General features: G+C 45.6%; 2 protein-coding genes and 1 long non-coding RNA gene across 9 annotated transcripts; 2 read left to right on the top strand and 1 right to left on the bottom strand.

The window, feature by feature from the left end:
• The first annotated feature begins 9,914 nt into the window (after positions 1-9,914).
• On the top strand, positions 9,915-12,627 carry LOC123152967 (leucine-rich repeat receptor-like kinase protein CLV1B). The gene is made up of 4 exons (XM_044572314.1): positions 9,915-10,057; positions 10,357-10,658; positions 11,097-12,239; positions 12,320-12,627. Exons 1-4 carry the CDS (start codon positions 9,915-9,917, stop codon positions 12,625-12,627), a joined length of 1,896 nt encoding a protein of 631 aa, XP_044428249.1.
• An 845-nt stretch (positions 12,628-13,472) lies between these two features.
• LOC123149218 (acid phosphatase 1) lies at positions 13,473-15,094 on the bottom strand. Its single transcript, XM_044568829.1, has 3 exons — positions 14,516-15,094; positions 14,226-14,435; positions 13,473-13,928 (listed from the first exon to the last, which is right to left on the bottom strand). Exons 1-3 carry the CDS (start codon positions 14,932-14,934, stop codon positions 13,751-13,753), a joined length of 807 nt encoding a protein of 268 aa, XP_044424764.1. The 5' UTR covers positions 14,935-15,094; the 3' UTR covers positions 13,473-13,750.
• A 907-nt stretch (positions 15,095-16,001) lies between these two features.
• Positions 16,002-22,501, top strand: LOC123149217 (uncharacterized). 7 transcript variants are annotated; one of them, XR_006474483.1, is made up of 6 exons: positions 16,002-16,548; positions 16,628-16,972; positions 17,331-17,418; positions 18,514-18,668; positions 19,290-19,376; positions 19,729-22,501. It is a non-coding gene; the product is annotated as an uncharacterized lncRNA (long non-coding RNA). The 7 variants fall into 7 exon arrangements; XR_006474481.1 differs by having other exon boundaries at positions 19,222-19,376; XR_006474482.1 differs by having other exon boundaries at positions 18,514-19,376; positions 19,729-21,450; positions 22,014-22,501.
• The last annotated feature ends 429 nt before the right edge of the window (positions 22,502-22,930 follow it).

Below are 22,930 nucleotides of genomic sequence, written 5' to 3'. Positions count from 1 at the left end.
GGGGAGCTTGAAGGAGCGGGCGCTCATGGAGTAGCCCAGCAGGTCGCTCCACTGGTCGCCGGAGTTGCCCAGGATCTTGTACCCCTCCGCCTCCATCTCCTTCCTCTTCTCCGACTTGTAGGCCGTCGCCGTTTTCTCCCGGTCAGCTGCTGCCCTGCACATCATCACAGAAGGCACGTTTCAGAATCCCATTACGCAGAAATGAGGAACACTAGTTGGCAAAACACTACAGTGCTCTGGATACAATTTTGTTTCCGGTACTAACTAAATTCATATCTGAAACGCATACTCGGCTAGAACAGAGTATTCAGTCCAACATAATGAAATATTTGGAACAGGGCGTAGATCAATGAAATTCCTAGAAACAAAGTTCCCCACCAAGGCAGGGTGAAAGTGATGTGCAATGGTATAAACAGCAGAAGAGGGGCGGCGAAAGCAGCTGTGGGTACTAAAGTTCCCCACCAAGGAAGGTCTTGAAGCCGAGGTCACGCACCTCCCTGTAGAGGCGGAGGCTGGAGGGATCGCCGGCGCCTCCCCCGTCTCCAGCCACCGGTCGAACTCCTCCTTCGGCGGCGACGGGAAAGGGAAAGGGGAAAAGCGACCGAGAGCGAGAGGATGGAACAGACGAGGAGGTCGGGAGGCGACCGGCGGGATAAATAGATAGAGGGTCGGGGCGTTCGGTTTGGGTGAAGGAAGGAAAGGGGAGCGGGGGCGAGGGATTCGAATCTGCGGTCCTCGCGGTGGGTTGCTTAGGGGCGGGGCCACTGGCGGATTGGGTCTGGGGGGGTTGTCGCTGCTGGCGCGCTCACAATCTATCTCTGGTCGACGCCGGCGGGCGGGGGCCACCACCTCTATGCTTCTGCGCGTGGCCTCACCAAGGTCGGTCCACAAGCCGGAGAGTCGGTTTTGTGGATAGGACCAAGCGCAAACCCAACGCGCGGAGGTTAAACATTCGGGCCCTCTTGTTTGGCCTCTTTTCTTCTACACAATGTGTTGTGGTGTCTCGAGGTTGCGTCCTGCCGTCCCAACTCAGCACAACCTAGTTGCAAAGTTAGGTGAGGTTTATGGGTGTCCAGACCTTCATCACGTAGACGTTCGGCACTCCAGACCCATCCAAGTTAGGGGGGGGGGCATTTCGATCGTTCCACATTTGTTTCCGCATGAAAAGACCACCATTTCTCAAATTCTTCACCACCATCATCCAGCCAAGTTTCTTCCTTTTTGCCGTTCGACATTGCGATGGAACCCGCCCTTCATTTGTCTTGCCGTGGTTGCTTCGGAGCGGACACACTGGTGCTTTCCAACGTTATGAACATCTACACCCAATTCCCCCAAATCCTCCTTAAACATCCGAACAACAGCCCAATCACTAACCAGACAAGAAACAGAAGGAAAAAAAAAGGCGATCCAACCGAACCCCCACCCACTTTAGTAAACAGTCATACTCAAACCATATATGGGGAGGACCCAAGGGGCTCGCGGACGCACCCGGTCAGTCAGCCCGGTAGGACACTATCCACCCCGGACTACCTATCTATCCGCCAATCTGGACAATTTTAGGACAAAGTGAGAGACACGGCTTAGGGGCAGGGCCACTGGGAGGTGACATGTCGGTCGCGCATTGGGCTCACGGCGCAGGTGCGCTCCGGTGGTCTGGTCGGCATGACGCAGCCCTGGCGTGCGAAAAAGCATAATCTCCATCCATAAATAAACGAACAAAAATCCCATCGTACGTGACTGTCCACAAAAAAAGCCAACATTCGATGCAATCACGTCATCTTTGTTCCAAAACAAAAAAAGCGCGACCTCGTATCTGGCGACCGTTCGCCAGCAACACATGGGATTTCTTTTGGAAAGATGATAGTCTCGAAGCTTTCATCATGAAAAATGTCATGTATCTTCGAGGCTTTCATCATGAAAAATGTGATGTCTCTTCAAAGAAACTGCGACCCACTTACAAATAAAAATGTCATCAAAATCATTCGGAATGCCATGTGTTGCTGGCGAACAATCACCAGGTACATTACCGTCTTTTAAAAGAACACACTCGAGATAACTATTTACCCAAAACTATCACACTTGGTCTAGGGTAACGACTTGATACCATATTTGTGCGAGGACACAAAAAACCACAAATTCAGCGCCTAACCTGTGACACGGAGCACTAATGCTTGGATTTGGTCAAGAAAACGGCCAAACCGACAAGTAGGGCCCGCATGTCAGGATGACATGGCGTGCTTATGTGGACAATATGCTGAGTTGGATGAATGTCCCACCCGCCAATGACTCAAGTGTTTTTTTTCTTACTCTTTTCCTTCATGGGCATTTCAACAAACCGGCTGTGAGCGACCCTTGCTTCTTCCATGTCTCCGGCCGAGCTACACCGTGGCTGGTTCTTCTCCGTTGCCAAGCCCGTGAGCATAGCCAGGCAACACGTACACACGGTGGTCGGCGTTCGACGCCATCCTCGCTGGCTCTGTCGTGGAAGTCGAAGTGGCCACCTCCTTGGGCATCACGCCAGGGAGTCAATTGCAAGAAACCACCACATTTGTGGCTAGGTTTGCAGGAAACTACCAAGTCATTAATTTGTTGCAAAAAAACACCGTAAAATCTCTTAACCCATTGCAAAAAGCACTGAATAGCCGTTTAGCCTCGTTTGATCTCTTTTTCGATAGGTGGGCCCCGAAAACGTTGACGTGGCTTGACGGATAGGCAAACGGCGCCGTTAGGAACAAAACGGTCAAGACGCCGCGCCGGTCGGTCCTTGTCAGACAGTCCCCCCCCCCCCCCGCGCCCCTGTCCTCTCTCTCGCCCCGCTCCCCTCTCCTCTCTCGTCCCGCTCCCCTCTCCTCTCTCGTCCCGCTCCCCTCTCCTCTCTCGCCCTTGCTCGCCGCCGGTGATGGCCACCTCGCGTGGCGGTGATGATGGCGGTGGCGGTGGTGCTGGCGATGCATCTGGTGGCAGTGGTGCTCCTGCAGATCCAACAGAGGTTTGCGGCAGTTCAAACCCATCTCAGGCTCCGCCTCTTCCACAGCCGTCGTCGCCGTCTTACTGTGTTGAGTACGCGGCGGCGAGGGCATTCGCCAAGGCCGTGAAGGAAGATCCAGAGGGGAGCCATCACTACGCATCCTCCTTCGGCGGTGTCTCGTAAGTTTTCTCTTTCCGTACCCGGATTTGGTTTCTAGGGTTAGGGTTCTAGGGTTAGGGTTCTAAGTGTTTGTGATTCTAGTGTTATAGGATTATTGTTGTAGGTTGTTTATGTGGTCAGACATGTAAGTGAAGTGTTTATGTAGTTCTAGGGTTCTAAGTGTATGTAGTAGGCACCTAAACATTAACTGAAATTACTGATTGTTAAACTCAATTTGAACCTACTCAATTACATAAAATTACTGAATGTTAAACTCAATTTCAACCTACTCAATTATTGAATTTACAACTGAATATTTAAATGAAAATGTTACTGAATTTATAACTGAATCCTGTACTGAATTGTTAAGTGAACAAATTACTTTAACTGTATTTTGGACTGAAACTTTAACTGATTAAACTGTAATTTTAACTTAAACTGTATTTTTAACTGAAACTTTAGTTAAATCTTTAAGTGAAACATTAACTGAATTGTTTGTACTAACTGAATATATAACTGAATCTTTAACTTTTAACTGAATTTTTAACTGAAACTGTAATTTTAACTTAAACTGTATTTTTAACTGAAACTTTAGTTAAATCTTTAAGTGAAACATTAACTGAATTGTTTGTACTAACTGAATATATAACTGAATCTTTAACTTTTAACTGAATTTTTAACTGAAACTGTAATTTTAACTTAAACTGTATTTTTAACTGAAACTTTAGTTAAATCTTTAAGTGAAACATTAATTGAATTGTTTCTACTAACTGAATATATAACTGAATCTTTAACTTTTAACTGAATTTTTAACTGAAACTATATTTTTAACTGAATATTTAACTTTTAACTGAATTGTTTACTTGAACTGAATTGCTTTACTTGAACTGTAGATTGAATGATGAAGTGTGGGAAGTCAGATTCCATTTCCATGACAGAGATAATCTTGAAAGAAGCCTAAATGTGGATGATATCACATTTTACAATCTGATTGCACTAATAGAGCTTGAAGGTTATGGGATGACAGACTTTATGTATTATGTTAGAGATCCAGGTGTTGGGGTTTCAGGTATGGAAGAACTGACAGATGATGATAAGGTGGAGGAAATGTTGGATGACCTAGTTATCAAAGGTCAGAAGGTGGTGAACATAACAGTCATCAGAAGTGATGCTCCAAGACCTAGTGATTTGAACATTGGACCAGTTTGTGAGGAGCAGGTTCCATTATCTGAAATAGGTGTGCCAGTGGTGTATGAGATAGATACAGCAGGAGTACTGTTTCCTAGCCCAACAAAGCCACAACCAGTGCTAGTGCAGGTCATTAACACATAGGAGAGTTCATTTTTGAAGCAGAAGTGTGCACCAGTACCAGCATTTGCAATGGAGATTGGTGAAGAGAGGCAATGGAGATTTGCAACCAGAAGTCGCGAGGCCAACGCATCTATGTGGTAACTTGAGAGGGGTTGAGCGGGACGAGAGACGCGATGTTTTACCCAGGTTCGGCCCCTCACGGTGGAGGTAAAAGCCTATATCCTGCTTCATTGATATTGATGATGATGACCACGGTTACAAGAGTGCTCTATCTCGAGAGCTATTGTCTAAACCTAACTTGTCCAACTTGTGGAACTTGTGAATCTTGTCCCCTTTTGGGGAGCCCTGCCCCTTCTTATATATGTTGAAGGGGCGGTTTACATGTGGAGTCTTATTAGGATTACGACTAGTCTATCTCTAATACAAACTGGATACAAGTCCAGGTCTTAGCTCCTTGTAAGATAATGTTCCTCATGCCTTTCCTCTTAAACCGGCCCACCGTTAAACGTGAACCGGCCTTCTGGGCTTTGGGCCTTGTCATCCGTTGATCCCGCACGCCGGATCACCAGTGAGTCATAATGACCAGGTGGGTTGCTTGTAAACCGCCAGGTCAGGGCGGGTCGCTAGTAACTCGCCAAGTGTCAGCGGGGTCTTCAGATAAACCGCCAAGTCCGGCCGGGTTAACTTCCGGCCGGTTTACACCGCGGGGTATATCTCCGACATTAGCCCCCAAGTTTAGCTTGGATTTATTCATGGTAAACTTATGCTGCAAAATAAACACAAGAACAATTTTGACAGGTTATGCTCCAGGTTAAGAATTTTTGTAAACCGGTACCTGATCATCCTTAAGTCCTTGTTATTTCCTCCTTCTGGGAAATCTGAGTCAACAGACCAGCTTCATAATCAATTTGCCGACATTGGCTTGTCATCGAGAAACATTGTGAAGAATAACTCCTTCGACTCAGCTCCGCCGGTTTAAGAAATATGGGTCTGAAAATACTTATCTGATATTCAGCCGGTTTGAAGATGTAAAACTTGCCGGTTTAATATTACCAAAATGGCCAGTTTATAAATATTGATGGCGCCGGGTCATAATTGTTGTCGACACCGGGTCATGTAATTGATCTTCCTGATTTGCTCAAAACTGATAAAATGAAGATGTTCCTCCTTTATATGCATAATACCTGTAGCCCCCAAGTCTTAAGAGGAGAACATAGTGATAACTTAAGACTTGCTCCAATAAATGTTTCAACCTTGAAGAAATCCGGTTTGTTCATCTCAATCATATAAACTGAATACTCCATATATGTAGCCCCCAAGTGCTGGGTTGTCATGCTTGCAGCAACCTGGGACTTGTAATTGCTTATAAAAACTTCAATCAGTGTAACCCCCAAGGGCCGGGTCATTATGCAATAATGAGCAGGAACTTTATAAATATAATTATGTAGATTTTACCAGTGATGTGTAGCTCCCAAGGGCCGGCTTAGTAAGATAATACTGAACCGGAACTTGATATATACTTCAATGAAAATAACATCTTATAATGTAGCTTCCATCGTAGGGCTTGAACCCACGTCCACAAGGTTAAGAGCTTTGTACTTTACCAACTGAGCAATGGATCATTCAATATTATGGACGAAAACTTGTGTACCTTGAATTGTTGACGGAGCAATTGATAGCTCCCAAGGGCCGGCTCATTATAATATGATGAGTCGGGTCTTCAATAAGACTAGTAAAAATGACTTTGCATTAGCCCCCAAGTGTCATGATGCATGCTTGCAGCGACATGAGACTTGCATGTAATCTCGATTTGAATAATGTAGCCCCCCAAGTGCCGGGTTGTAAGCCTGCAGCGACTCGGGACTATTCCTTCCATTGTAGAATAAATCATATCCTTTGATAAAAGAGTAGACATTACGCTATAGCGACTTTGAAAACCTTAATAATAAAAATCCAGCCATGTTGGCTATTCAAGATAATATAATCCGGTATGAAAACCTTATTCATTCAATATCATAATGAAATTTCAGCCAAGTTTGGCTATTTGAATAATATAACCCAATGATTTATAAGCGCATGATTCCAATGGCGCAATCCGAATATATATTGGCGACTTATTGTCCAAAGCCAGGCCGGTTTAATAAACACTGGATCATACTACCGGTTTAATAAACACCGGTGATTTATAATCATGCTTTATTCAACCTGTTTCTGCATACAACAAGTTTAAAGTGTCCTGGCGGTTTACCGCTGGACGGGTCATAATGCCTAACATATAACCTGGGTTTATAACCAAGGCTGCATTTAGAATAATCAAATATGAAATATATCATACCTGTGACATTAAATCACATCGTTGGTTTTACCAACTTTTTGTAGTAAGGGTGATAACCCAAATCTTGAGTACTGATAACTCCTTCCATATTGTGCCGGTTTATGATAAAACCGTGCCGGGTTGTGATAAACACCGGATTAACCATATATAATACTGGTGACTTGTAGTCAAACCAGACCGGACTGATAGTCTCCGATTTATAATTTGATCGTGTACTGACAACTTGTAGTTGAAAGCCGAGCCGGGTTGATAAACATCGGTTTACTCCATAATAGGATGGTAACAGAAAATCAAACCGGGCAGATAGTCTCCGGATTAAAATTTGACCGCGTCCCGTCCATTTGTAATTGACAGTCGAACCGGTTTAAGAAATGTCGGTTTAAAAACGCAACAAAAAAGAAAGAAATATCTATCAAAGAAAATTGTGAAGCAAAGGCAATGATAAAACAGTTTGCAAAAAGAGGCTTATTTGAGCTGATCAGATGGCGTTACCATGGTCCGACACGACCAAGCTCCCGATAGGTGTAGCTATGGTTCAAGTTAGCCAGGTCCCCAAATGAAACCGTGGCATTTATGCCGATCAAGTGGCATGGCAATGGTTCGGGTTCGACCAAGCCCCCAAGTGATTCTGTGGCCTTAGGCCGATCAAGAGGCATGACTGGTTCAGACGTGACCAAGTCCCCAAGTGATCTGGTGGCTCTCCCCCATCAAGAGGCGTGACTATGGTTCAGACGTAACCACAAGTCCCCAAGTGATGCTGTGGCTTTACGCCTATCAAAAGGTGTTGCTATGGTTCGGATACGACCAAGCCCCCAAGTGATCAATAATATGATAAGCCAATAAGGCAGGATATCCATGTTTGAACCGCGCATCGTGGCAGCAGGTCCTCTTCGGCAATTTTTAACCTTTGCAAGAGATAAATTCTTCTTTGAACCGGGATCTTGAACCGGATATTGAGAGCTTCAAAGCTTTGTGGGAGACATCTTTCCCTTGAACCAGATTTTAAACCGGAATCCTTTTCTGATGACCCGAAACTTCTTCATTGAGCCGGGATTTTGTAACTGTCATATACTTTTTAATCCGGAAATCTTCTGACAACACGATGTGAATCCGGGACCGGGTTATCTTTCCCTCCAACGTATTGGGGTTCTTGACTTCACTAAAAACCGGCAACGTTTGCTAAGTCATATCATTGTAGCCCCCAAGTCTCAAGGTGACTCGAGGAGTTGGCTTGAGATTCTCCATATTTGACCGTGATAGAAACCGGCATAACTTGTATATCATTGGTGTTGATAGTACAATGTGAATCCACAGAAGGTCGAGGTGACTGCGGCGGGTTGTAAATGATCTCGTATGAGCCGTGTCAGCAACTCAGCCAATGGTTCCTTCCAACTGGTGATTTAAAGTTAACCAAACTGTAGTGGCGGCGATTTGTGCGCCTGCCCATTGAACCGTCCAGTGCAGACGGTGGCTGAATGATAATTTGCCTTCAATTTATTGAAAGAAATCCAGACTACGCAAGTAGTGACTTGCTCATATTCAATAAACAGCTCATGCAGACAGGTGCGGTCCGGTATGTTGATGTAGACCGGGCTGTTAGAGACGGACAGCAAAGATGACCGCAGCATCAGAGGTAGTTCCGACAGATGAGTCGGCCGCGGTACAGTAAGCCGGTGCGGACGGAGAAAATCAGCACCAATATCGTAAACCGTCACGGACGGGTGAGTTAACCGCGGGCGCGGTCCGGCAAGCTGATGTAAACCGGACCACCGGGACAGTAACTTGCGCACGTTCATTCACCGGGTGGTTGATACAGACGAAACGCCGGTGCAGAGCATTGCTAGCGCGTGCTACGTGCCCGTAATATAACTCCTCATTTGTAATGAACAATTGCCCTGCGTCAAAAAATATCACATGCCAAAGTAATTGTTTCTTGGCAAAAATAATATGCGCTAATAAAATAGACCTTAGATGTACACCTGATTCATGCACACGACGGATGATCCGTATTCAATGTTCGTGAATAATCTCCAGTAGATTCAACAGCAATTTAGCCACCCCCTTGAGACCGCGGCAGCTCACATCGATGGCTCAGAATAAGGCCAGCCAAAGGTGGCTTAGCACAAGGTCCCAGTGGCGACGGCTCGGAGATGATGGCTTAAAGCCTGACCGTGGCGGAGCCCGGAATCGGGCGGCTTAAAGATGAACACGGCAGCTCTGTAGTTGGAATCCGGTTCATCGGCTAGGCGGAGTCGCGGTCGCAGCAGCGATGCCCGGTGACGGTTTGGAGCGAAACCAAGCGTGGCTTGGCGTTGACTCACCATTGGGGAGGCGGCAGGACCCGGTTCAAGGCCGCGCCGATTTACGGTGGCTCGGGGGGATTCGGCGGCTTTGATTGAAAACGATGACGGAAGCGGAGTCCAGCAGGTTGAGGCCGAGCGGAAGGCGGGGGCCACAACGAGGCGGAGACGGCAGGGCCTTCACGTCCTTCTCTGACTCCCGCTCCCTTTTTTTTCTTTTTTCAGATCGGGATACCCATAGCTGCACACTTGGTAGTATTGCCGGGTGGACGAAACACTTTGATGTAGTAAAAATCTGCACCGCACGTGATCGGAAATAGTACTACTTGAGTTGATATGCTTGAGCAGGATCGGCCTCCGTCCTTTGTGTGATGACGTGGATTAACTTCTTGTGCGCGTACGGTACGTACACGAGGGTGGCAGCTAGCTGATCGATGAGTAGCCCACAGACACCTATCTTTCTCGGAACTTTAAGCCTGTGACCCTGTGGAAAAGCAGTGGAACGGATTAGGCCGTGGCCTTGGATGAACTCTCGTCGGTCTCGTACGATCGCCGCAAAAGGCAGAGCTCCTGCTATTTTCGTCAAAAAAGAAAAGATCTCTTTAAAAACTCAACACCGCGGGGTATATCCCCGACACCCTAATTATTTGCAAAACGCACCGCAGATTCGGTAAACTTGTTGCAAATAGCACTGATGAGGTGGTCTGGCCCGTTTGATCACTTTCTGACAAGTGGGGTCAGATTGTAAGAGCAAAAAATTTACACACACACCCCTTGATCTAAAACAGAAAAGCAATCAGCCCCCCACCCCTCGGGCAGAGGCGCGCTAGGCGTCGGGTTCATGGCCTCCGCCGCGCTGCTTGGCCGGCGACGCTGGAGCGACGCGCTGGGCGGAGGCGGGGCGGAGGTGTTGGCGAGCACGGACGCGGTGGAGGAGGCGTTGGCGGCCACAGCGAAGACGGCGATGGCGCAGAGGCTGCGGAGGTCGGCGGTGGAGCTCCAACATGATTTTGCCCTTCAAAGACTGTTGCCTCTGGAACAAGATACTTGCTGTACATGCCTACACAAGGAGAAGTGTCTATTCAAAATCTGATGATGCAGTCTTTGAACCCCACCCGAGGAATCTGATGATGACACTTGGTTTTAAGGTAATAACATTTCTCATCTAATCCATTACAATCGAGCTCACAAGTCCAATTTATGCATGCTACATGAAGTTAGTAAATCTTTGTACAGTATAGATTCTTCCATCTCAATATCATTTTCAATTTTGTTTCGCACAGTCAGTACACGGTCAATCAAGCCAGCGTGAATATGCACCAAATGAATGAACACCGCGTTTCTCCACAAGTTGTCTCCCGTAGCTTAATAGTTCAAATAAGACTAGCAGAAATGGCAAATTCGCACCTTGTTCACAGTACCATCCTCCACAAGCTATCTCTAGTCCTCCTCATTTGCTCGCTCCTCGGGTACAACTGTGAAGCCATGAGCAGGAAGGCTGAAAAGGAAGCACTTCTAAGCCTTGAGAATTACTGGGGCAAACCGCTGATGATCAGCTGGAGCTACAACATGGACACAGACCACTGTAAGTGGGATGGCGTCAGTTGCACCCGGGAGGGCTTTGTTACACGTATTTCACTCAGTAACTACAATCTTGCCAAGCCAATTCCGTCAGAAATTTGCTTTTTCAAGAACCTTACACACATCGACCTTTCTTACAACAACATTCCAGGTTCTTTCCCTGTGGTTCTTTTCAGTTGCTCAAGCCTTGAGTTTCTAGACCTCTCATACAATTCTTTTGTTGGTAGTCTCCCACTAAATATTCATGCACTATCAAAAACGATTGTGTACCTTAACCTTGAATCGAATAGTTTATCCAGTAGTATTCCAAGTTCAATCTGCCAGCTTTCATCCCTACAAGTTCTGAAACTATCTTCCAATCCCTTTGCTTCACACAGAATCAATCCACATTTTGGAAATTTGACAAACCTAGAAGAGTTGTCAATGAGTAATATGAGCATAGTTGGTGAAATTCCAGACACTTTATCCAAGCTGACCCAACTTAGAATATTCAATTTGTCTTCTAACACGTTGAACGGGACAATACCTAGTGAGATTTGGAGAATGCAGAATATGGAGGTCCTCGATCTACACAGTAACTCTCTATCAGGTCGCATACCAGGCGATTGCTGTAAGCTCGAGAATCTGTCCCTCCTTTTATTAGACGACAATCATCTCTCCGGCCCAATACCAGAAAACCTTGTACAGTTACAATTTCCCTTCATCTTCCTCAATCTCTCTAGTAACCAACTCACAGGCAAGATTCCATCTCCTTTCGAGATGGGAAGATTTCAATGGAGCTTTCTTTCCAATCCCAGCTTATGTTCCTCCAACCACTTTGGAAACCTTCCTCCATGCACCAGATTGCACTTGAAGATGCTTGTAATTATTCTCCTCGTCTTTGGTTCAGCCATTCTCATATGCACAGGGCTGATTGGTTTAACTAAGATCAAGGCATTTTTCTCAAAGGAAAAGGACGACGCCCCATCTCCACAGTGGAAACTGACGGCCTTCCAAGCTATTGATTATGACATTCAAGACATCCTTTGCAACCTCATTGATACAAACCTTGTCGGCAGCGGTGGCTCAGGAAAGGTATATAAGATCTGCCTTGGTAACAAAAACGGCGGGGTTATAGCTGTCAAGAAAATATGGTCTAGTAGTGGTGAACTGGAACATGATGTGCTGGAAAAGCAGTTTCAAGCTGAGATTGAGATTCTTGGATCCATCCGACACGCCAATATCGTAAAGTTGCTTGGCTTCATATCAAGCTATGAATCGAAGCTCCTCATATACGAATACATGGAACATGGTAGCCTGTATGAATGGCTGCATCAGAAAGATGACCCTACTAGTACAACTAGACGGTTGTTGAACTGGCCGATAAGAATGTCAATAGCAATCGATGCAGCAAGAGGGCTGTGTTACATGCACCACAGTTGCTCTCCTGCTATAGCACACCGTGATGTGAAGTCCAGCAACATCCTACTGGGTCCTCAGTTCAAAGCAAAGATTGCGGACTTTGGCCTAGCTCGCTCTCTACTTAAAGCTGGCGAGCCAGAGTCTGTCTCGGCTGTGGTTGGGTCCTTCGGATACATAGCTCCAGGTAACAACTTCAGTTATTTTGAACTCTGTATTATAAGTTTATAACTGTGTGAACAACTACTTACATCTTTTATTTTCTAGAGTTCGGAAGCTCGAGAAAAATGAACGAGAAAGTTGATGTGTACAGCTTTGGGGTTGTTCTCTTGGAGCTGGTAACAGGGAGGCGTGCAAATGGTGGGGGCGGGTACGAGAATTTGGCGCAATGGGCATGGAGGCAATTTCATCAAGATGAGGGCATCCAATTGACAAATGTGATTGATGCAGACATACGAGATCCAGCCTACTCGCGTGAGGTACAACTGGTGTTCAAGCTAGGGCTAATTTGCACGGGCACAAACCCATCATCACGGCCGTCCATGAAGCAGGTGCTGCAGGTCCTGCAACGCTGAAAACACACGGTGATGCAGTTCCATGAAGCAGGTTCTGCAGGTCCTGCAACGCTGAAAAACACACCATGATGCAGTTCGTAATAAGCCATCTGAACCAGAAGGTCGTCAAAAGTTTCAGAGACACGCCGTGCTGTTATTCTTACTAGATATAATTTTCTTTTCCAATGAAACTGAAGCACGGCGACACACACAATGTTTTTTCTACAAGCAATAAGATTCAGCATCTGTTTTTTTATTGTGCAATGTCAGCGTGTTGTCTGGCCGTTGATCCTGTTTAATTTGAGGTTCAGTTTAAAGTCAAGGACTAAACAGAGTATCAGTATAAACATCTGACTTTGGCAACACTTTTGGTAACCTTGCGTGTCATGGTAGCTCCAGCGAGTTTCGATCTTGTCACGCTGTCGTTCTAATCTAGGCTTGCCCTTCAAAACATAAACATCAATCTCCCTTTTGGGGGGAATTCATTCTGAACTTTGTGTTGGGTGCTGTTACTTTCTGTAGACAGAAAAAAAAAAGGTGTCTTTCTGTGTTGGATGCAGTCTTCCTTCAAACCTCAGAGATCCTACACAAGTGTTGGTAGATGCGAGATCCTGCTGACAGAATAAAAAGAGGTGCGCAGAGCAGCACTGCAGTTTTACTGTTAGCTGGTTCCTTCCTTGCAACAATGTAAGAAGATCTGAAGATGTACACCACTTTTTTCTTTTGGTTTGTTCAGCAGAGATGAGGAGGCTAGATTTTTGTAGATTATGCCCAGAAGATATTATTTCAGGAGATATCTTCCTGCTTAACAGCATAGGATATTTCACGGAGAGATTCTGTCGATTCCTCGCCTTTTTGGCACAGTGTGTCCATCAAGTCAACATTTCATTTCAGAGCAACAGCATTTAGCATCTCATCCATTACACAATCAAGCTCACAAGTCCAATGCAAGTATGCTACATGAAGTCAGCGAATAATTTGCACGGTATAAATTCTTCCTTCTCAATTCCATTCTCAGTCTTGTTTTGCACACTCAGTCAGTCAGTACAGGGTTCAGTCAATCGGGCCGGCATGACGAACGCAACAGATAAATAAGCACTGCATTTCTCACACTATGCCCACCAATCATGTCTGCTCTGTTGTGTCAGGGGACGTAGTACATCGGGTTGGGGAGCTTGAAGGAGCGGGCGCTCATGGAGTAGCCCAGCAGGTCGCTCCACTGGTCGCCGGAGTTGCCCAGGATCTTGTACCCCTCCGCCTCCATCTCCTTCCTCTTCTCCGACTTGTAGGCCGTCGCCGTTTTCTCCCGGTCAGCTGCTGCCCTGCACATCATCACAGAAGGCACGTTTCAGAATCCCATTACGCAGAAATGAGGAACACTAGTTGGCAAAACACTACAGTGCTCTGGATACAATTTTGTTTCCGGTACTAACTAAATTCATATCTGAAACGCATACTCGGCTAGAACAGAGTATTCAGTCCAACATAATGAAATATTTGGAACAGGGCGTAGATCAATGAAATTCCTAGAAACAAAGTTCCCCACCAAGGCAGGGTGAAAGTGATGTGCAATGGTATAAACAGCAGAAGAGGGGCGGCGAAGCAGCTGTGGGTACTACCTGAGTATGAGCTTGTCCCAGTCGTGGAAGCCCTGTCTCCTGAGGTTGTCGACGGTGACGGCCTGGTGGGCCTCGGTGCGGCCGGTGAGGAGGAAGGTCTTGAACCCCAGGTCGCGCACCTCCCTGTAGAGGCGGAGGCTGGAGGGGATCGCCGGCGCCTCCCCCGTCTCCACCCACCGGTCGAACTCGCGGTGGTCGAACAGCTCCAGCCTGCAGTCCAACATCGAGCGTGAGCAAATCTCAGTCGAGGAATCGAGCTTCCCGGCCCGGCGGTCTTGGAAATGGCTCACCCGTATCCGTGCTGCGCGTAGTAGGGGAGGTTGGAGAGCAGCGTCTCGTCGATGTCGAAGACCCAGGCGGCGTCGGCGGCGCGTGCGGAGCGGGCGTATGCGGAGGCCTCGCGCGCGACGAGGTCGAGGTCGGAGCGGTAGGCGGGGCCGGTGAGATATGCGCACACGTGCGGCACGCAGCCCTCCGGCACGGCCGCCCACGGCGCCAGGTTGTTGGCCTCCCCCGCCAGCCTCCAGCTCGCGCACCGCAGCTCCGCTTCAGCAGCCTCCTCGGCCCGCTTCTCCTCCGTGGGCAGCTGGATGACGAGTGGGCGCGGCGGCAGCTGGTCCTGCGCGACCACCGCATCTCCCGCGACGGAGCCGGCGAGGGCGAGGAGGAGCGGCAGCAGGAGCAGGGCGGCGCCGCCGTGGCGCGCCATGTCCGCCGCTGGCGCGGGTGGGGGAGCGGGGAGGGGCAGAGAAATAGGCCGGTGGTGGGGTTGGCGGGTTGGATGTGGCTTGGTTCGCTCGGCTGGCTCCGGCGAATTCGGCGGCGACGGGAAAGGGAAAGGGGGAGAGCGATAGGATGGACGGCCGGGTTAAATAGATAGGGGGGCGGAGGCGTTTGGTTTTGGTGAAGGAAGGAAGGACCATCGAGTCCAACTCAGCAAATTTGCTTATGTGGCAATGAGTTAAAGAGATAGTTGCAGTAACTTAGCTAGTTACTGTAGCATCGCATGTCCCAATGCAAATACGAGTCTATAACCTAATAAATGAATCTTTGCATGTTACCACACTTATATTACTACCCACTATGAAGATAATAACATGGTCTAGGGATATGTGTATGTTACTAGTATATGTTACTCCTTATTGTGGCTAGTCTCACCACTATACTTCTGCGCGTGGCGTCGCCGAGGTCGGTGCACGCAGAATCGGTCTTTTTACTTTATTATTATTATTAATGAACATTAATTAACGTAAATACTGTGACACAAGCCGGAGAATCAACTGGGACCGTTCCGGCCAACTCGGTTTTGTGGATACGACTACGAGCAAGTACGATAGAATGACATAAGCAGGCTATAAGGAATACAATATTATATAGTCCCTTCGTCCAGAAATACTTGTGTCAGAAATGGATACAAATGGATGTATCTGGAACTAAAATACATATCTAGATACATCCATTCCTTGAACACGTATTTCCGGACGGAAGGAGTGTACGAGCATAATTGGTTTGGTGCCCAAAATTGGCATGCCAATGTTTGACATTGTGCCGAATATTGGCTACTCATTGGTTGGGTAACAAGTTGTCTTGCCTATCTCACATAAAGTTGTCAATATTTGGTGATGCCAACATTTGGCTAGCCAAATCTCTAAATTTAATGGACGAGTTGGTTGAATAGTCCCACTATTTTCGTCTGGTTTTTTCGTCCGGTGTATTTTCGTCTCACCTCCCACTCCCCAACCCACACACACGCACTGCGAAAAAACCAGCCCGCACGAAACACCCCTCCCGATCTCCCGTCCAAAAGAAAAACGCTGTGACCAGCGAGCCGCTCCCTCTCTCTCCTCGCACGAGTCATGGCGCGCGCTAGGGTTTCTCACGCCGCCGTCGCCGCCGCCCACCTCCATCCCTCCCCAACCCCGCCCGGCCTCCACTCCTCTGCGGGCGCCACACAACCGCCGCCGCCCTCTCCACGCACCCGCACCCACTCACCCAACTCTCTCTCCGCCGCCGCCATCTAGAGCTCGGCCGGTCGATTCCGGCGGCGCGCATCACACTCCTCCTGTGCTCGCCTCGCGCCGCTGCGTCCACCCATCCGGCTGGATTCGCCGCTCCCCTGTGGCAAGGGCTTCGGTCGCCTCCAACTCCGGCGACTCCGGCGGTTCATCTCCGACGCCTACCCAGCCCCCACGCGCAGCTCTGTCTCCTGGATGAATTTGTCCTGCTCGAGGACGACTGGTTCTTCCTCAACCTCCAAGGACGCCCGCCATCGTCGAGCCTCCCTCCGTGGGATGCTATGGAGATGAAACTCCCCTCGACCAGGGTAGGTACCAATCCCTCCTCCCGTACCCTTGTCTTCTTCTTCATCTCCAACATCTGATGTCTGCTTGTATTGTTTCAAGGAATTCAAGGGCATGTGGGAGAGAGAGGAGGTCCATGGAGAAGATGCTCTGCTCCAACCCTCACTCACTCCTACTACAAGATGTCTTTTTTTGTGTGTGCTTGTATTGCAGCAGCCATGTGCGTATCAAAAAGAGGGTCCAGTTTGCAGCAGTCACATGATATGGACATGTTTTTTCATCACAATTGGATTTTTGGATTTACTAGGCTAATTGGTGGTGGTTGCTGCTGTTGTTGTTTTAGTAACAGCAGCAGCAGCAGCAGGCCGAGTGACGGTGGTGGTTGTGTGCAGGGAGGGTTGGCGATGATTAGCACGAGGGGTAGGCTGCTGCTTCAACCTCGTTAAGGTCTGCTGCTTCGAATTTTCCCAGATCGGTCGATTCCTTCTTGCTTTCCTGTTAAGGATTTCTTCTTGATGTTTATATTATTGGATTGCCTGTATATTTTGTAACCCGTGGAGTTAGTATGACCTGCCTGGCAACCTGTATTTTACTGGAGAAAATGTTGAACAGTAGGCTTGTTATTTTGAATGCTTGCGGAAAAGGGATGGTGCTGATTAAATTTTCGGTTTCATTAACATGCTATATTAGCACAGCTATAAATGATGGTCCAGGATGTTTGATGTTGAGATGTCCTGATCCATCCTGTTCTGCTGCTGTTGGACAAGATATGGTTAATTTGACGGTGTCCTGTTCTGTCTTGCAGTAACGAGCAATTTCGAGTCGTGGCTCTGGGGGAACAAGTTGAGCAAGTGCAGCCATTGTCAAGCTTCGTCACTTCACCAGCAACTCAGGTCCGTCCTCCTCCCTCTCTGCTCGTCTTGTGTTGTGGTACAAAAAAAATCAGACTCAACATGTGTAGCAGCAGGTCTGAAGGTGCATCTCATGTTTGTGCTGTGGTAGTTCTCGATTTTACAAGCATGTATAAATTATTTCTGCAATGTTTCTCCTTAAACATTTGTTTTACCAGTTACATTATTATTTCCTATAAATTTGGGGGTTGGGGTTGGTGAATTCAGTTACGACTGTGAATAATTTTTCTACTTCAGAAAATGTTGCAAATTGCATTTCATTAGAGATGAGCTTTCAATAAATCGCATGAGCGAGCGGTTCATTTTTTTCATCAAGTATATTAATTTTTGGTTAGGATAGAATGGTAAATGCAGTGGTAAATTTAGTGATCTATTTGAGAAGAAAAATGATGCGAGTAAAGAATAGATTCAGTGGTCTACTGAATCAGGTGTTCTTTAATCTTGATAAATTCCAATCTATTGGGAAGCTATGATTGTTGTCATGTGTATGCCCACGACCGTGTTGCTTTTCTTCTGCTTTTAACTCTGAAGAACTAACATATTATGCATCTGTTCATTCCACCATGACAGTACACTATATAATTTACGAAAGAAGATGGGCATGATAGTCTGTTCTTGATTCATTAGAACATGACCTACCAAGATGTCGAGGAATTAACGGCATCCTGAATAAAAGATGGTTCCTTAATTGTTTGATTTGTTAAGTCTTACAAATAAATAGATACTGTGATCCATGGAATTCTTCCATTGTTTGTATTGATGTTGAATGACAATATGCTCTTCTTATATACTTCCACATATAGTAGAATATTCCTTTGGGATAAATTGACTTGTTCTATTTGAAAGTGCTGCACTGGCACCAATAAACAAATCCAATCTCATATGTCATCTATTTATTCGGACAAATGGTGCCATGTAGAATAGGAATTAGAAAAAAATGAGTACTGGGATACATTGCAAACTATGGAACAAAAGAAACCTACTTGAAAAGGCCTTGTTCTATTGATCTGTTATATACCAAAAACTTGTTGTAATATGTTTTTTCCGTACTAAATCTTCTGTACAAACTATTTATAGGAGAGGTGTTTTTTCCGGGTATTGACGCTTCGGCCATAGTCGCGTTGATCCACCACTCACATATATAGATAATAGTATCTGGACGCAGCAGCTGGACGCCAGTGTCGGACACTCTGGCTGCGACGGCCGCCTCAGCAGTTCCACACATGAGCCGGGTAATGCAGCAATATAGGATGCTGCATCTGTTCATTCCACCATGACAGTACACTATATAATTTACGAAAGATGGGCATGATAGTCTGTTCTTGATTCATTAGAACATGACCTACCAAGATGTCGAGGAATTAACGGCATCCTGAATAAAAGATGGTTCCTTAATTGTTTGATTTGTTAAGTCTTACAAATAAATAGATACTGTGATCCATGGAATTCTTCCATTGTTTGTATTGATGTTGAATGACAATATGCTCTTCTTATATACTTCCACATATAGTAGAATATTCTTTTGGGATAAATTGACTTGTTCTATTTGAAAGTGCTGCACCGGCACCAGTAAACAAATCCAATCTCATATGTCATCTATTTATTCTGACAAATGGTGCCATGTAGAATAGGAATTAGAAAAAAAATGAGTACTGGGATACATTGCAAACTATGGAACAAAAGAAACCTACTTGAAAAGGTCTTGTTCTATTGATCTGTTATATACCAAAAACTTGTTGTAATATGTTTTTTCCGTACTAAATCTTCTGTACAAACTATTTATAGGAGAGGTGTTTTTTCCGGGTATTGACGCTTCGGCCATAGTCGCGTTGATCCACCACTCACATTTATAGATAATAGTATCTGGACGCAGCAGCTGGACGCCAGTGCCGGACACTCTGGCTGCGACGGCCGCCTCAGCAGTTCGACACATGAGCCGGGTAATGCAGCAATATAGGATGATCCATTGATATGCATACAAAGGCTTCAATTTTGATTTCCATTCAGTTTCGTTCAGATATTGATTTTTCTTTAGTTTAGATCAACTTTGATTTAGGTACTACAACTGTATAGGATGATCCACTGCCATTCATACAGAGGCTTCAATCTTGATTATGTTTCGGTTGAGTTCAGTTTTTCGAGTCAGCCCAACTCAGCTCTATGTGTGACTTTTATAAGATGACTCCGTAAAAATTCACAAAAGGCACTATTTTTTTCCCAATTCAGCCCCAGCTGTTTCTCTCTTCGAGGTTTGGTCGTCTAAGTAGCTTTGCGGTGTTTTGGCCGGCGCAGGCTGGAGGACCCAGACTCGGAGGAGATGATAGAGTTCATGGCGAGCGAGGCGGACTTGACCGAGTCCATGCTTGCCTGGTTAGGGAGAGCCTCCAGCGCAAGGTCATGCGCTGCTTCTCTCCTCTATTTGGATTTTATTAATTGGTGTCTTTTTACTGACTCCTTCGCTATAGCTGTGCGCTCCTCAGCTTAGTCCTGCCTCTCTAGATTACTTCTAGATCCTACTGATGGTCTTGACTTTGCACAATTCCGGGATGTCAGCTCGCCGCACATGTGATACATATTGTTAATAGTTACAGAATTCCCTGGGTGTTCTTTGTTATTTTTGTGCACAGAAGATTTTTGTGTCTTCGTCCGAGCCAATTTCAGTTTTTTGTGTCCTCGTCCGAGCCAATTTCAGTTACAAATCCCCGAGTTAAACTGCATGTGGCTAACAATGTTGCAGATGAAGTTCTCGTCTTTGATTAGAAGTTTGACATGTGCTAAGAGTTTTTCTGTGGTTGATATCCTGCACCTAGGTATGTTTATAGACTTAGAGATAGAATATCCTTACTTTCTTAGGGCCTGTTCGGCAACTGCCCAGCTCCTTGTTCGGCAACTGCCCAGCTCCTTGTTCGGCAACTGCCCAGCTCCTGGCTTCTCTGAATCAGCGGGCGAAGCTGGGCCGAACAGGTCAGCTCCCAGAAGCCAGCTTCCCAGATCTAAGGCGAGTCGTAGTGCAAAAACTGGGAGCGAGTGTTTCGTGGATCCCAGAAATCGCAGAAGCTGGAGTTTGAGTTATTTACGGTGAGCTGCCACCGCGAAGTGAAAGAAAACGCTTCGTCCAGGGAAGAATAGAACGCAGCAACTACCTTCGCTCCCTAACAGGCCAGAATCTAGCTTAATGGGCCAGCCGGCTACCAGCCCAAGACTAGCGAACTGGGATCTGGGAATTCTGCTGCCGAACGGTTTTTCTGATCTACAATTTTCGTCGGGAAGCTGGAGGTGAGATCGAGAAGCCGGATTTGAGGATTTCTGGGAGCTGGGCAGTTGCCGAACAGGCCCTTATTTATAGTGGATCTGTTGCTGGTGCCTTACTACAAAGTACTGGTGTTTTGTGGCAACTGCAAATGATAATAGCATTCTTGATGCTAAGCTGTAGATAAAATATTGAAGGGTGCAAGTCTGTTAATCACTCGATTAGCCAATTTTTGTTATTTAGCTATCAGTTTAACTCATACAATTAAAGTCTGATTGTTGTTGTAAATAATGTTGCTAAGCATTTCTAGGTACCGTGTTTTTCCAATTGTTGCCACTTGGCAAATAATTATTGTTTTTAGAAGTATAACAAGTAGTTTAAAATTTATTGTGAATTGCTCTCTTTAGATTACTATATAATTTCTGTCCAGCATACCAATTCTCTCTTGAGCGGGCTCGATTAGATGGGGCGCAATGGCTATCCACGGTCTATCCTTTCAATTATTTAAGCATGGACGTTCATGTCTGCCTGGTTTTGTTGGGTATTATATGTACTCCTATGATTATTTATCAAGTACCCGCCAACAAAATAAAAAATTGTTGTTGTTCTTGCATCATTTGGCTAGGAGTTTTTCCCACTTGATCTGAATATTAGTAACTTAAGGCTAATGATATCTCTTACAGCAAACCAGATTCAGGATCATGTCGATTCCTTATGGGCCCCATGATTGTTGGTGTTTTCCTATTTCAAATGAAAACATCAAGGTCATTATCCTAATTGCATAACTTATTCCGCTAGGATTGTCGTACTATTTTTTTTCTTCAGGTAATTACATAGTTAAGGTAGTGAATTTATTTAGTAAATTTTACAGTTCCTGATCTGAATCAGTAAGGATCATGATATTGCAACGCTTGAATTTTTAGACTGTTTAGTGTCTATGCCAAGCTACAAATTTGAAGATAAAAATTAAGGTATCTCATGTCAATACTAAAAGAAAGAGCCTTCACTTCTCTTTTCAATTAGAGTGCATATACTAAAGCATATGGATCTTTTGACGCAATCGTAATTATGATACAGATGATGTAATCTCATCTTACCTTTCTATTATGTTACCTTGCTAATTTCCTATATCCGGTTCATAATATTGTGGCTATTTTCATGAACTAAGTAATGGTTAATAACATCAACATCTTGACCTATGCTCTACTTCCAAGTAATGTCTACTACTCCTTCACTTATTACTATCATCGACAATTTTTTGTTCTAGACCCTTTTCTCTACCATGTTAGTTCGATATTTCATCTTGATATTTATGGCCTCATTGCAGATCCTCGTGCATGAAAAGCACACACGCGGGGCAGGAGCATACCTACAGAGAGGTCTGAAGGCACACACATTCACAAAAAGTATGGAACCAACAGCATGCAAGCTAATGAAGGCCAGTATAGTTCAAGCTTCAGCTGCCGGATGCTTTTGCTGATTAACATTAAGTAGGTTGGTCGGAAGTGAGCCCTCCTTATAGTTGATTAAGATGATGTGCAATCAGTCTAGAAGATTAGGATGGGAATTTCAACGATACTGTGGATTAGTGTCAAGCAGAGGTCCTTGTGACTAAACAAAATTTTTGATGAATTTCTAACTTTTAAATTATAGGTTCCACTATAACGTTCGTGGTGATAGATTAGTGCAACATATTCTTTTAAGTTCAGTTCCCCCTTGAGATCTATGGGCCTCGAAATATTTGGATAAAAATATGTCTCCTTAGCGTCTTTCCATTCTGCCGAAACAATAATGATGAAGCATTTTCACTCTTTATGATACCTATTGTGGCAACAGAAGCTGAGGAGAGAATCAATGTAATCCTTTCTGAAGATCTCCAATTCCGTAAAAAAGTGATCTTGAGGGCAATTGTTGTTGATGGTGCCAATTTACGCAACATCGCTCCTTAGTACATAGTTGGAGATGTTATGTATGTGTATGACCTGACAAAGAGTTGGAGATTTTTAGGTCATTGAAGGGAACATCACTGTTGACATTGGTCAAATTCCATCTTGGTACTGTACTGTACTGTTTCTCAGTGTTTGTATATTTTCGCTAGAGGATATCAATCTTATACTGTATATTGCATGTGCTATTCGCTGAAGTTATGGTTTGCGTATACCAACTCTCTTGGTAACAAATGACATGTATGCTATTTTTCACCTGTCTGCAATGTTTCTCCTTAAACATTGGTTTTACCAGTTA

The sequence above is a fragment of the Triticum aestivum genome, chromosome 7A (assembly GCF_018294505.1).
Source record: "Triticum aestivum cultivar Chinese Spring chromosome 7A, IWGSC CS RefSeq v2.1, whole genome shotgun sequence".
NCBI lineage: Eukaryota > Viridiplantae > Streptophyta > Magnoliopsida > Poales > Poaceae > Triticum > Triticum aestivum.
The sequence above is the reverse complement of the archived record's forward strand: the minus strand, read 5'-3'. Positions and strand labels throughout refer to the sequence as shown.